The sequence below is a fragment of the Martes martes genome, assembly GCF_963455335.1.
Source record: "Martes martes genome assembly, chromosome: 5".
NCBI lineage: Eukaryota > Metazoa > Chordata > Mammalia > Carnivora > Mustelidae > Martes > Martes martes.
Window position 1 is genome coordinate 65711275 of NC_137892.1, and position 16077 is coordinate 65727351.

Here is a 16077-nt window from a genome sequence, read left to right on the forward strand (position 1 = left end):
GAGAACAAATTAAATACCCTTTTACTCAACCATAATAAAAATATGGAATTTGGTACACTAAAAAGCTTTGCAAGCTGTACCTACAAATAAGCTCTAGAAAGGTTTACATGATATGTGTAAAAACACATATATCTTCATGAAAGTTAAATCTATAATGGATTATTAAGGGAAAGTTAGAGTCATTGATGATATACTGGTAACCTTTTGAAATCAGTATAATAGAGGTTATATATAATTTTGTCCCACAAAATACAAACTTCCTACTGTAAAACAACAACTACTGGGCTGAATAGAACATTGCTCTGGTCTAATATGACATTTCTACTCTTTTTATATGTCATTTTTTGCTGCCTGTTTCCTGTGGAGTTAAAGCATCCAGAGTAACCTCAGTTTTGCCCTTGAATTTTAAGGATGAATATTGATAAGAATAATTTATTCTTAACTTATGCTCTTCTTATCTTAGACTTTTAAATCCACTTTGGCTTTTATTTTATTACTTAATTTTCATTATGTGGTCTGTGAATTTTTGTACTTTCATATTATAAGAGGCATTTTTTTATAATCAAAGGACAAGATAAAACTTAATTTCTTCTCATTTTAAATTTTTTGCGTTGTTACAGTTTTTTGTGTATTTGCATCTTATTACAGATTCTAGAAGATCCAAACTTTGGGCTGCAAACTTTGGTTCATCAAAATGTCACCTCATGTGATCCACTACATAATAAAGGAAATTCAAATTCAGTGGAAAATAAATCTGGCCAGGATACTCTGTGTGTGTTAAGGAGATCGTCCAGACTGAAAGGCAGAGATGGAAAGCACACAGATGACTTGTATAAGATGCCAGAAAATATTTTACCAAAGATTCTTGTCAGTGAGGATCAAATAAGTAATATCTCTTCAACTAAGAATTTCAGGTATACTCCCAAATTATATCTTTCTCTTTAGATATGCTACAGACCTTATAGATAATTCTATGCTTGGGATACTAGAGTCAATGCACAGTTACCCCTAAGTGAAGAGCTTTGTTTTTCAGTGTTATTGCCTTATTTACTGCACAGTTATTTTTTTTTAACCCAGAAAACTCTTCTACTTTTTTTTTTTAAAGAAGACAGAGTTAAGAGATTTGTTGGATTTCAACCTAATTCTAATTTCCATTCTTTCTTTTTTAAATTAAGTTTAGTTAGCATCCATCATCACACAGTTACAGAATTTTTTTTTCTTGTCATGAGAATTTCTAAGATTTACTCTCTGCATGACTTTCAACTATGCAGTACAGTACTACCATGTATGTTCTATCACCAGGACTTACTTATCTTATAAATGGAAGTTTGTACTTTTTGATCACTTTCACTCATTTCACTCACTCCCCACCTCCCTTCTTCTGCACACCATCAATCTGTTCTCTGTATCTATGAGTTTAGGTTGTTTTGTTTGAGATGCCACATATAAGATCATATAGTATTTGTCTTTTTCTGTCTGACTTATTTCACTTAGCATAATTCCCTTGAGATCCTTTTACATTGTCACAAATAGCAGGATTTCCTTTTCTATGGCTGAATGATAATCCATTGTGTGTGTATGTGTATGTGTGTGTGTGTGTGTGTGTGTGTATACACCACTTTTCTTTATCCATTTATCCATCAATGGATACCTAAGTTGTTTCCATGCCTTGGCTATCCTAAATAAAGCTGCAGGGGACACAGGTGCAGATATCTTTTCAAGATAGTAATTTTATTTCCTTTGGCTAAATATCCAGAAGTAGAAATGCTGTGTCATATGGTAGTTCTACTTTTGATTTTGTGAGGATCTTTTATACTGTTTTCCATAGTGTCCTCACCAATTTACAATGCACAGGGGTTCTTTTTTCTTCACATCCTCAGCAACACTGTTCTTTCCTGTCTTTTTAATGATAGCCATTATAACATGTATGAGGTGATATCTTACTGTGGTTTTTATTTGCATTTTCCTGCTGGTTAGTGATGTTGAGCACCTTTTCATGTACCTGTTGCCCATTTGATTGTCTTCTTTGAGAAAATGTTATTTTAATTCCTCTTCCATTTTTTAATTGGATTGTTTGCTTAATTTACTATTGAGTTGTATGAGTTCCTTATATATTTTTAATATTAACCCCTTATCAGTTATATGATTTGCAAATATTTTCTCCCATTCTGTAGGCTGCCTTTTAATTTTGTTGATGGTGTCCTTTTCCGTGCAGAAACTTTTTAGTTTGATTAGCCCTAGTTTTTCGTTTTTGCTTTTGTTGCCTTTGCTTCTGGTGCCAAATCCAAAAAATGATTGTCCAGACCAACATCAAGGTGTTTACCCCCTGTGTTTTGTTTCTATGAGTTTTATGATTTCAGGTCTTACAATGAAGTCTTTAACTCATTTTGAATTGATTTTTGTGTATGATGTAAGATTGAGGCCCAGTCTCGTTGTTTTACATGTGGCTATCCAGTTTCCCAGACATCATTTATTGAAAAGATTGTCCTTTCCTCTTTGTATATTTTTGGTTCCTTTATTGTAAGTTAATTAGCCATCTGTACACAGGTTTATTTCCTGACTCTACAGTATTCCATTCAGCTATGTGTCTGTTTTTATTCCAGTATTTTGCAGTTTTTGATCAGTGTAATCCCACATGGCAAGTCCTGTTTTCTTGCAAGAGCCTATCTCTTTTTCCCTAGAAGATGAATAGATAGTGGCATGGCAGTTTAGGGAATGAGGGGCAAGAGACTCAGAATACTTGTAGGTGACTGCTCCTAAAGGAAAGAAACCCACAGGTGGCACAAAGAAAAGGCTAGAAACCACCAAAACTGGCATGCTTATCACAGAATTACCTGCAGTTTACTCAGGAGCCATCTCCATATTTTAAAGTGCCATGCTCTTTGATAGCAACTCAGTAAAATACCTTTCAGTTTTAAAAACTGAGTAAAAATTTAATATGATTCTCTATGGATGGTTGTAAAGAACATGATAGTAATGTTAAAAATACATTTATTTTTCAAGAATGCAGGATCCTGCCTTAATGATTAAAGGTAAAGGGAAGAATATGCATTCAACCAGACTCAAAAGTGGAGAACAGATGCAGAGAAACAAAAAACTTGCTGGAAAAAGTGGTGAGGCGTATTTGATTTCTTAAATTTTTTTTTAATTAAGTAACTTACAGAAACATAGAATTCTGGTACTGAAAAGGAGAGATTATCTATCTCGACTTTCTCATTTTACTGATGAGGAAGTTCATAGAGGTTGAAGATTTTTCCCAGCTTTGCACAGGTCATTGGTAACATAACTAGGACTTGGTCATGAACTTCTGGCTTACTAGCTGGTATTTTTCCTATACTTCTATTTGGAGAGAAGAGTTACAGAACCCTTTTCAAATTTAGATATGTGATCTATTTGTGGTATGACCAATGTAGCATAAGGCTTTGAGAAATCATACCAAGAGGAATAGAGGAAAAGATAAGGCAAAATTACTGTTATTCTTTGGTGTTATTTCTCTGTTCCTATAAAACCCCAAAGAATAAGCTAAGAAACTATGAGAAACCATAAGACTGTAGAAAGACTGGTTAAGATATAATAAGGGTGGGGGGGGGGGCGCACCTGGGTGGCTCAGTGGGTTAAAGCCTCTGCCTTTGGCTCAGGTCATGATCCTGGGGTCCTGGATCGAGCCCCACATCGAGCTCTCTGCTCAGTGGGGAGCCTGCTTCCTCCTCTCTCTCTGTGCTTGCCCTTCCGCCTACTTGTGATCTCTGTCAAATAAAGAAATAAAATCTTTTAAAAAAAGATATAATAAGGGTACAATTGGCAAAATTAAAATATGCACTGTAGGTTAAATAATAAGATACCATTGTTAAATTTCCTAAATTTAATAATAATTTGGTTATTGTTGGGATCCTTTATCAAAGGTACGAGACTGAGACAAAGTGAAAGTTATGCAAAGCCTTATTCTATGCCAAGCATTAGAAGTTAGACTGACTGGCCAGGGGAATGAGACTGAGACAAAGTGAAAGTTATGTAGAGCTTTATTCTATGCCAAGCATTAGAAGTCAGACTGAACGGCCAGGGCCGCCTCCGAAGAGAGCGACCCCCTCCCGATCTCACAGGCTGGTTTTATAGGGCATAACCGCAGACCCAAGGTACGTGGCTTCTATTGTTAAGGCGTTTACTCCCATAATCGATACCTGGAACCATACCAGGAACTATGGGGGCGTTTATTCCCGGAATGAAGTCCGTGGATGTAAACAACAGCATGGCTACCTAGGCAATATGGAGTTGCTCTGGCTAAGTAGGCCCTAATAGTTAAACAGGTTTTAAAATTAAATTGGCCCTAACAGTTATTTAAGAGAATGTCCTTGTTTTTGGAAAATACACACTTAAGTATTAGTGAGTAAAGGGGCATGGTGTATGTAAGTTATTATTTATATATATGTCTGTGTGCATGCATATATTTATATAAAAAGGGAGGTAGAATGATATAAACAGATAGCAGAATACTAATAATGGGTGAATCTTTTGTTCTCTTTTTATAACTTTTTTGTAAGTCTGAAGTTTTTTCCAGATAAAATATTTTAAAAATTCAGTGAACTGAAATAAGACATAAATACCTTTCATACGTGTAAGTATTACCCAGTTAGAAAAATATAGGAGAAAGTCCCATTTATAATAACTATAATGAAGAGAAAATACCTGCTCTATACCTAATAAGAAATGTGCCTTACCTATAAGAAGAGAGTTGAAAATTCCGCTGAGGGACTTAAAAAAAAAAAAAAGAGACTTGAATAAATAGAAAGAAGAATCTTACTCTTGACCATAAGTATTCATGTAAGAAATTTATTTCTCCCGAAATTACTCTATAAATGTGTGAGAGCTCAATCAAAAACAGATTTTTGTTTATTTGCTAATTGTTTTGTTTTGTTTTGCTTTATAAAGCTGGAGATTAGTTATGAGAATGTTATAAAATGATACTAAATATGAAAGACTAGCCTAGAAAATTCTGAAAAATAAAAGCACAGGGAGACTGGAGAGACAAGAACCTGCTGTACATAATATGAAAGCAATTAAAAAGCCATATAGATTAAAATAATTGGGTACAGGCACAGGAATAGACAAATAAATTGATGAAACAGAATTGAGTTTAAATGTAGAAGCCTGATACAGTGTGAATTTTGGGGAAGGTATATAATAAAGATGGCATCTCAAATTGGTAGCAAAAAAAAGGACCAAGCAGTAAATAGTAAAAACATAAACAAATTTGGATGGATATCTATAACATTCCGTATACTAAATTTATCCCATTTTGGCCAAAGATTAACTGAAAAAAAAAATTCTAGAAGAAAACATAAATGAATTATTTTTGTAATCTCTGAGGAGGAAAAACCTTCTTAAAAAATGACAAACCCAGAAGCCAGGAGAAAAAAGAATGATAAAATTGACTACACATATTTTTAAAAAGATTGTATGGAAAATATCCTAAAGAAAATCAAACATTGAACACAGAAGAAATATTAATAACACATAGCAGGGGTTAATTGCATTAACATGCAAAGAGCTCTTAGAAAACAATAAAGATAAAGAAAAATGAGTAGGGAACACGAACAAGCAGTTCACAGAGAAAAAAATATATACATATATATAAATAACTGGGGCACCTAGTTGGCTCAGTCAGTTAAGCATCTGACTCTTGGTTTTGCCTGAGGTCATGATCTCAGGGTGGTGAGATCCAACCCTGCATCAGGCTCCTTGCTCACCTCCGAGTCTGCTTGAGATTCTCTGCCTCTCTTTCCTTCTCCCTCTGCCCCTACCCCTGCTTACATGCACACTCTCTCTCTCTCTCTCTCTCTCTCAAATAAATAAATAAATAAATAAATAAAATCTTTTAAACAAATAATTGAAAGGATTAGCATCTCATTTATGATTTAAAAAATGTAAATTAGGAAGTATAGTTTTCACTAAGAGAATGTCAAATGTTTAAACATTTGAGAATTCCTAGTGGCAAGAATATGGAAAAAGTAAGCATTCTCTTATTTTGTTGGTAATACTGTAAGTTTATTCAGTCTTTTTTTTTTTTTAAGATTTTATTTATTTATTCAACATAGAGAAAATAGGGGGAAGACCAGAAGGAGAGGGACAAGCAGACTCTGCACTGAGCACGAAGCCTGATGCAGAGCTCAATCTTGGGACCCTGAGATCATGACCTGAGTTGAAATTAAGACTGAGACACTTAACTGACTGAGCCACCCAAGTGCCCCTGTTCAGTCTTTTCACCGGGCAATTTATTTACATTCTTCAGACTTTTAAGTCACAATTCTTGAATTGGCAATTCTACTTAAGGGATTTATTCTGGACATTCCTGTGGGGCTCAGTTGGTTATGCATCCGACTCTTGATTTCAGTTCAGGTCATGCATGATCTCAGGGTTGTGAGATGGCTGTGTTTGGTGTAGAGCCTGCTTGGAATTCTCTCTCTCCCTCTACCCCTGACCCTTCTCCCTTTCCCCACTCACATAGGCACATTCTCTTTCTCTCTCAAAACAAAACAAAAAAATGATATGGCTATAGTAATCAAAATAGCATGACATTTCCATCAAGATAGGGAAACAGATCAATGTAATGTAATGTACTGAGTTCAGAAATAAATCCTGAGTTTTGACAAAGGCACAAGGCTTTTGTGGAGGAGAATAATTAGATATCCATATGCAACAAAATGTTATTTATTGAATGTCTCTATATATTCTAGAAATACTGTATTTAGTTTTTGCCCAAGTCACTTGAAGATCAGATTGATCCTTTCAAAACTTTTTAAAAAAACTTATTAGGCAGGTTTGGTGTAGGCTTTACAGCTAGTTTAGCCCCTTCTACTAAAACATGACCTGTTAAGGGTCTCTACTAATGCTCTGGTTGTTATCAAGGTCAATCTCCTCAGGCTGTCAGGAATGTACATGTTTCCCAGCTGGTGTGATCTCTCAGGATTGTTATTTTATAGTTCTTGGGTAGTTGTTCTTGCCTAGCCTCATGAAGACTCAACCTGCGTTTGAGCACTGTAGTATTTAGAAAGTGATAAAGGAGTCCCTTTTGTAGATTTCTGGTACCTGTTCTCTCTTCCCTCATCTCTGTTACCCTACTGTGCAAAATCTAATCACCCTAGCCAGCAGCTTCACCTTGCTATGCCTGTTCTATATTCTGGAAAGTGCCTCCAGACACTTCAGTCTGTTGTTTCCCTTCTCTGGAAGGAGTCATAGATCTGAATTGCCTGTTTTCCAATGTCTTAAATAGGTTTTTTTTTTTTTAAACTCTATATATTTTGTCTAGTTTTTTTTAGTTGTTTGCAATGGAAGGGCAAGTCATGGCAATTATTAAGTTGTGATTGGAAGTGATTGTCTTCTCCATCTTAGTTTTCATTGAAAAATTTTGTACTCTTAATTTGTTATTTCTAATAAATTACATAACTAGCAAGTACAACTGGCAAAAACAGATCTTGAAGTAAAGACTACTTTTGTTTTGGTAAATACAGTTTATCTGGTAGGAGCAGAATGCTTTGTAGTTTTGAGTGGGACAGGATAGGTTCAAATGTTCAGAAGTTGGTTTGTTTTTCAGTGGAACTGAATGGAGGGAATCTAATAAAGACAAAGCAGATAAATTGTGATCCATTAAAAAATGTGCTGCTGGGACGCCTGGGTGGCTCAATGGGTTAAAGCCTCTGCCTTCGGCTCAGGTCATGATCCCGGGGTCCTGGGATTGAGCCCTACATGGGGCTCTCTGCTCAGCGGGGAGCCTGCTTCCTCCTCTCTCTCTGCCTGCCTCTCCGCCTACTTGTGATCTCTGTCTCTCTGTTAAATAAATAAATAAAAATCTTTAAAAAAAAATGTGTTGCTGCACTCAGTTACTTTTGTGAGATTTTAGGATAGAGCAGATTAGATCAAAATTATAAAAGCTATCATCAGAGTTATTCTGAAATTCAGGAAAACCAAATGAACTAACATCCATCAAAATTGACAGGATTTTGAGTATCAGTATTTTAGGAGAGACAGTGAAGAAATAATACCTGATATGCATAACCTGGGAATCTATTTTAATTGTCTGTTATCTGGCTTAGGAAATAAAACTATTGTACAGATCAAGATCATATTTCTTTATTTAATTTTGGAACAACTATTTGTAGCAAAGAAAGAAATTTAACATTTCCTTTACTGGCCTCATTGTGTTTAATTTCTGTATCTTCCTTGTATATCTCTGAGATTTTCTCCTCATGGTGTTGTATCACATTTTGGTACTATAGTATTTTGTTGGGTTTAATGACATCTAATTCTAGATTTAAGCAATCGTTTTCACTAGAACTTTTAAGAAAGTAATCTGTTAGTCTTCTCATGTATGCACTTTCATGGGGTTTCAATAAATATAAACTGCTTACATGATTTATAATATACTGCAAGTATTTTCAAACTAATGACATTTTTCCTTTTATCTTTTTGCATGTAGATACCATTATTGTTGGGTTTATGGATGAAATACTCTTTTATAATACAATTCTAGAATGTTGACTGGATTCACTCTATTACCTTGTATTCTTCCTGGTTTTCAAATAGGGATTATTACTTTTTGTTCTCTTTTGTTTATCCCCTCCTTTCAGAAAAAATGAAGAGAAATGAAATATCTCTGTCTAGCATTAACCGTAGAAACATCTTTGGAGAGAACTTACTGTATCAGGCTGCTCTGCATAATGACATTGATCTTGTTCGTCATTATATAATGAAAGGAGGAAGTGTTAATCAGCCAAGTTATGCTGGTAAGTTGGGGTTACCACACAATTATCTTGAGAGTTGTTTGTAGTTTCTGCTTAGTCACTCCTATGAAAGTATGACAATGTGGGTGTAAGGCAAGTCTCAAACAGAAAGCTTCCAGGTGATTTTTCTGCTTCGGTAGTTCATTACCATCTTCACCATAAGATGGGGAGGGAGGGAGAAGGACATTGTATTTCACCTTCAAAGATTATGCCTGCCCAAGGCCTACAAGGTGGGCTGGCCTTCCACAGAAGGATTCAGTTCCTGTGGCTGACTTGCTGGCTTTGCATGGGCATTGTTACTGTGAGACTCAAGTTTGAAGGGAAGAGAAGTGAGCTCAAAAGCTGAAAGAAGCTGACGGTATGGTGAGCTATGGGGGAAACCAAGATAACATGGTTATCTTATCTTATCCCCAATGGCCAGGGATATGGAGAGAACAGAGTACAAGGTAGAAAGGGTGGGGTGGGACAGGGAGCTCAGAACATTCTTTCTGCAAGGCTGGATCTCTGGTATTGTCTTTTTTATGGAGAAAAACTGATGTTCTCCTGGACAAGAAAGATTCCTTAAGGACACTTAAGTACTTAAGGCACTTAGCAACACTAGGCCACTCTGGGTAGTGCCTTTATGTATCCATAATTTTACTAGTGTTTCTAGACTTTTTCAGTTTATGAAGCAGTGTGAAAAGTCTTATGATGCACAGGGATGAACAGCACAGTCCATGGACAAACAGGTGATTACACTTACTTTAGCAAAGCCTGGATTTATATGATAATCAGGGTTTTAACAGGCTGTTACTCTAAATCCCATACCCAAGTGAACCACCTACGTCACTTGCTAGCCAAAGCACTTGCTTCCTTACAAAATGTGTGGTACTTGCTATTTGTCTCTATCTGCTCCTTAAGGTCAGTAGTAGCTCTAACTTTACTTTATGGACTTCCCAAGAATCTCATATTTCTTTTCATTAGCCCTTTTCTGTGCCATTGTTAACATCCTTGGTGTCTCTTCTCTGCTTGTCTTCAGTCATTTATTGTGCACTTTCTCCTCACTGCCCCAGATACTTATGTGATCTTAATGAATTCTTTATCCTTAACATACTTTCCTGGCTTTTTGAACTCTCTTGTTCTCTACTTTTCCTTCTCACTTGGCATCTTAGCTCTGATCTTTATATCTAGCTATTCCATCTTATAAAATTGCAGAGGGTACTGTTTTTAAAGACTTGACTACAACCATTTTCATCAGTCACCTGCAGTGTTTGTTTAAGATGCAGTTCGTTTAAAATGTTTATTTCATCCTCTAAAACACACACATGCACACACACACACACACATACATACACACAGTCTCACAATTAAAATCTGTGGGTTAATGCTCTCTGTCAAATAAATAAATAAAATCTTTGAAATCTATAGGTTGAAACCTTGAAATCTGCATTTTAACATATTTCCCCAGATGATTTGTATTCTCAGTGAAGTTCAGGAACTACTGGTAAGAGATATATGACCTTCATGTAATATACCAGTTCATTGTAGTCAGCTTTTACAGTATGCCCCTTATGTGCCAGATATTATAAAGACAGAAAGATATGTATACTAGAAAAGTTTGAATATATTCTGTGATACAGTTCAAGAAAGGATAAGTGCCTTTTGAGAAATTCATAAGATGTTATAATAACAGACCGATGGTCTTGTCATAGGTAACATTTGCATTGTAAGTCCTCATTTACATTTTATGATATCTTTGTCTTTGATTTAAAAAAAAAAAAAAGATGCAAACGTTCTTTACCTATCAAAAACAAGGGTGAAACCAGAAAGTAGGCTGAAGAAACTAAATACCCAAAAACAGATCTCATAAAGCTTCTTTGCTAAAACCCTCTCAAACCAATGCCTTCAGCATTATTTTACACAGAATTCTATCTGACTCCTAAGTCTGTGGCACACTGGAACTGAAAGGAAAGGCTGGCACAGTCCAGGATATTGATAATAGCAAGAAGCTTAACAGCAAGGCAAGAGACAGATAAAAACATAAAAATGAGAGGCCACATTGTTAAGGACTGTATAACACAGAAAAGCATGCACTTACACCTCTGTGGGTATTAACAGTTGCTATGTTAGAGCCTATAAAGAATATTATGATCTTTATTTAAAATTTGTTATTTTTTCTTTCTGGGAAATTTATTATCTTACAAAGCTTTAGAGAGATTTCCTTTAAGATAGTTAAATTTTTAAAAAGAAAAAAATTTTTCTTTTTTAAATTTTATTTATTTGACTGAGAGACAGACAGTGAGAGAGGGAACACAAGCAGGGGGAGTGGGAGAGGGAGAAGTAGGCCTCCCGCAGAGCAGGGAGCCTGACACTGGGCTGAATCCCAGGACCCTGGGATCATGACCTGAGCAGAAGGCAGATGCTTAACAACTGAGCCACCCAGGCACCTTGTTTTTGTCCATTTTAGGAAACTAATTTTTATTTTAGCTTAAGCAAAGCCTAAAGAAGGAAAGAAAGTTTCCTAGGAGGAAAATCATCATCTACATTCCAAAGTTAATAACTTTTGGATTTCTTATATTTCATTTTTCATGCTAGACTGGTGGCAGATAATCAGGTTAACCAGTATACGCATTGATAAATTTCTACAGGTCCTGAAACCTAAATGAATTCACACTTTTTATCAAATACTATTAGAGGGAGATAATTTTTATATTCTATTTTTAAAAATAGGTAGTTCCTGGGATTCCTAGGTGTCTCAGATGGATGGGCATCTGCCTTCAGCTCGGGTCATATTTCCGGGCCCTGGGATCAAGCCGCACATCCGGCTCCCAGCTCAGCGGAGAGTCTGCTCCCTCCCTCCCTTCCTCTTCACCCAACCCGCTTGTGTGTGCGCGCTGCGCGTGCTCTCTCTTTCTCTCTCTCAAATGAATAAAAAAATAAAATAGGTAGTCCTTAAGTGGTTATGTTTCAAAAATTCACATGTGAAGTTAAATTCATTTGAAATTTCTTGTAACATTATGGAAAATTTCAAACATACTGAAAAGTTAAAAGAATTCCACATTAAGCTTCCAGAAACTTCGTACCTAGATTCTATGTACTTATTTTTATTGTGTACTTACTATCAAGGAAAAATACTCATGTATTTCTCCTCTATTTACATTCATAACACTTCTGATACGAGATGTATGGGATTTTTGACACATCAAGCAATTCTCCAACACCACCTGGGTGTCCTGCAATTTAGTTCATTTCTGACACTAACCCAAATTAGTACAGAACGCACAGGTTAAGGGATCAGTCAGCCACCCCCACTTCAGATGCCAGTCACAAGTAGTAGGTCCCTGGGTTACCCACAATTTTTGTTCAACTTGGCTACAAACTGGAGGTTCCCATGATCCTTTCCTCAGATTTGATCTTTTCTTAAAATAGTTAACAGAACTCAGGAAAACACGTTTACCATGTAAGTTTATTATATAATAAAGGATATGACAAAGGATACAGATGAATGCCCAGATGAAGATACAGAATCAGGCCTGGGAGGGTCCTGAGCACAGGAGCTTCTATCCCTTTGGAATTAGAATATGTTACCTTCCCAGCATGTAGATGTGTTGACCAACCTGGAAAAGTTCTCTGAACCCCAGAGTTTGGGGATTTTTATGGAGGCTTCATCATGAAGGCAGGGCAGGGGAGAAGGGGATGTGGAGCTGAAACTTACAAGTTTCTGATCATGACTTGGTCTTTCTTATGACCAGCCCCCATCCAGGAGCCCTACAAAAGTTGCCTCATTAAGACAAAAGATACTTCTATAACCCAGGGAATAGCAAGGAATTTAGGACCTCTGTGTCCTATACTTTTATCACTTACGAAATTGCAAAGGTCTTGGGGGTTCTGTATGAGGAACTTGGGTGAGAGACCAAATACTAGAACAGAAGTCTGTCCTAGCAACCCTGTTTATTAGAGTTTAGGAGCTCTGTGCCAGGAATCAGGGGGCAGAGACTAATAAATATTTCTTATTTCATTCCTATCCATCTTTAAATCTCTCTCTATCAGTCCATCTTTATGTTGATGCATTTCAAAGAAAGTTAGTGCATTTTACCACAGAACACCTCAACATTAATATCTCTTAACTAGCTAGAGTTCAATAGTTTTTTTTTCTTTTTGAAAAGTAAAATTTTCATACTGTAAAATACAGATCTTAAATGTGCTGTTTGATGAATTTTGACAAATATATTCACCTGTAACCCAAACCTCTATCAAGATAGAATATTACCAACATTCCACAAATTTCCCTCAGGCCTCTTCCCAGTCATTCCCCATCCCCACTCTCTAGAAGCCACTATTGTTCTGATATTTCTCTTGATATTTTTCACTATTTCTGGTAGTTTTGCCTCTTCAGTATTTCACATGAGGTTAGCTGTAGGTTTTATAGCTGCTCTTTATCATATTGAGGAATCCATTCCTAATTTCTTGAGTATTTTTTATCAGGAATGGATCCTGGGTCATAATAAATCATCCTCTTATATGTTGTTAGATACATTATGCTACTATTTTGTTAAGGATTTTTGTGTGTAAGATCATGAGTCATACTAGTCTGTAATTTTTTGTTGTTGTAATGCTTTTGTCTGGTTTGGGATCAGGATTTGCTAATATTTTGTTAAGGATATTTTTGAAACCTATATTCGTAGGTAATATTGATTCATAATTTTGTCGTAATGATTTTGATATTGGTATTAACATTATGTAGACTTCATAAAATGAGTTAAGAAGTATTCTAGTTTCTGGAAGAGTTTGCTTATAATTGGAAGTTTTTTCTTAAATGTTTGACAGAACTTAGAGTGAAACCATGAGAGCCTATAATTCTTTCTCTGTAATTTTTTTTGTTTCATCTTGTGTCAGTTTTGGTAAGCTATACTTTTCTAGGGTCACCTGAGTGGCTCAGTTAGTTAAGCTGTACTTTCTTAAGGAATTTGTCCTTTTTATCTAAGTTATAGAATTTATTGTCATAAAGTTATTTATAATATTTCCCTATTATTGTTTTAATACCTGTAGATCTTTAGGGATATTTATCTTTGCTGATATTGTTCATTTCCTCTCTTCCTTCTTTCCTTTCTCTTCTTTTTTTTTCTTTCCTTCCTAAAGTAGTTTAAGCTAGAAGATTATCAATTTTATTGCTTTTTTTTTTTTTTTCAAAGAACTAACATCTGGCTTTAAATTTTTCTCTCTTATCTGTATTAAATGCTATTAATTTCTGCTTCTTTTGACCTCTGCTTATTTTGGGTTAATTTTTTTCTTTATCTAGCTTCTTAAGGTTAAAAATGAGGCCACAGATTTTTGTACATTTTTCCCTGCTATAGTCATTTAAAGCTTTAAATTTCCCTCCAAATACTGCTTTTGCTGCATCCAACAGATTTTAATATGTTGTATTTTCATTATCACTCACTTTGAAGTACTTTTAATTTTTGTATGATTATTTGTTTGACCCCAAGATTATATTAGAAGTTGTTAAATTTTTAAATATTTGAGGATTGTCCAGGTATGTTTCTGGTATTGATTTCTAACTTCATTCCTTTGGTTAAAGGAATATACTTTCTGTGAATTTGATCCTTTTACATTTATTGAGAATGGCCTGTTGCCTAGTATGTGGTCTTTCTTGCTTAATATCCCTTGTATACTTGAATGTTTATTCTTCAGTTGTATCTAATGTTCTATAAATGTCATTTAGATGAAGATGGTTGGTAATATTCAGATCATGTCTGTATTTATGGATTTTCTTGTCTAGTTGAGCTATCATTTTATGAGAAGAGTGTAGAAATATTAACAACTGTGATTGTGGATTGTTGGTTTCTCCCTTTAATTCTGTCCATTTTTGCTTATATTTTGAAATTTTGTTATTAGGTACATACACAGTTGTAACTGTCATGTCTTCTGATAATTGACCTTTTAATTATTATAAAATACCTCTCTTTATCTCTGGTAATATACTTTGCCTTGAAGCTACTATATATGATATCAATATAGGCATCCTAGCCTTCTTATGTTTCTCATCGGTTTGCTATGTCTTTTTCCATCCTTTTATTTTCAACCTATGTCTTTTTAAAAAAATATATTTATTTATTTATTTACCTGACAGAGATCACAAGTAGGCAGACAGGCAGGCGGTGGTGGGGGGGAATGGGGAGGGGTGGAAAGCAGGCTTCCCGTTGAGCAGAGAGCCTGATGCAGGGCTTGACCCCAGGACCCTGAGATGATGACATGAGCCGAAGGCAGAGGCCTAAGCCACTGAGCCACTCAGGCACCCCATCTATGTCTTTTTTTTTTTTTTAAGATTTTATTTATTTATTTGACAGACAGAGATCACAAGTAGGCAGAGAGGCAGGCACCGAGAGAGAGGGGGAAGCAGGCTCCCTGCTAAGCAGAGAGCCCAATTTGGGGCTCAATCCCAGGACACTGAGATCAGGACCCGAGCCGAATGCAGAGGCTTAACCCACTGAGTCACCCAGGTGTCCCATCTATGTCTTTTTATTTAAAATTTGTTTCTTGGGTGCCTGGGTGGCTCAGTGGCTTAGGCCTTTGGTTCAGGTCATGATCCCAGAGTCCAGGGATGGAGTCCCACATCAGGCTCCCTGCTTAGTGGGGAGTCTGCTTCTCCCTCTGACCCTTCCCTCTCTTGTGCTTTCTCTCTCTTACTCTTTCTCAAAAAAATAAATAAAATCTTTAATAAATAAATAAAATTTATTTCTTATAGATAGCATATTTCTTAAAGACAGCTTCTTTATCCATTCTGACAATCTCTGCCTTTTAATTGGGATGATTAATCAATTTTCATTTCATATAAAAGATTGGACTGAGGACTACAATTTTACTAATTGTTTCTTGTGCACATTTCCCCCCCCTTTGTCCTTGCATTATTTTGAAGTAGTTACTCTGGTGATTGCAATATATGTCTTTGATGTTTCAGTCTTTCTAGAGTTAGTATGTTAATATTTCTATAAAACGTAAAAACATTGAACACGTCTCCCTTTTGTGTGTGTGTATATGTATAATATCTGTATACATTAATAACACCAAAATATAGTGTTTAATATTCAATTTAAATAGTCACATGCATTTTAAGGAAATTTATAGGGAAAACAAAACTTGTATTAATTATATATTTACCATTTTTTTATACTCTTCATTTCTTCCTCAAAGCTTTCTAACTAATAATATAGGAGAAACAGCTTCCATAACATTTTATGACAATGGGTCTTAACTGGAGTGATACTGCCCTTCAGGGGACATTTGGCAGTTACTGGAATCATTTTTAGTTGTTACAACTGGAATG

At 35.6% G+C, this 16077-nt stretch overlaps 1 protein-coding gene across 1 annotated transcript in view; it reads left to right on the forward strand.

The window, feature by feature from the left end:
* ANKRD31 (ankyrin repeat domain 31) overlaps positions 1-16077 on the forward strand; it is a gene marked incomplete at both ends in the record, with an annotated part of 151367 nt that overhangs the window by 42535 nt on the left and 92755 nt on the right. The window contains 3 exon segments of the mRNA XM_080804333.1: positions 649-914; positions 3004-3113; positions 8622-8777. Of these exon segments, the coding sequence (XP_080660459.1) occupies positions 649-914; positions 3004-3113; positions 8622-8777 (532 nt within the window).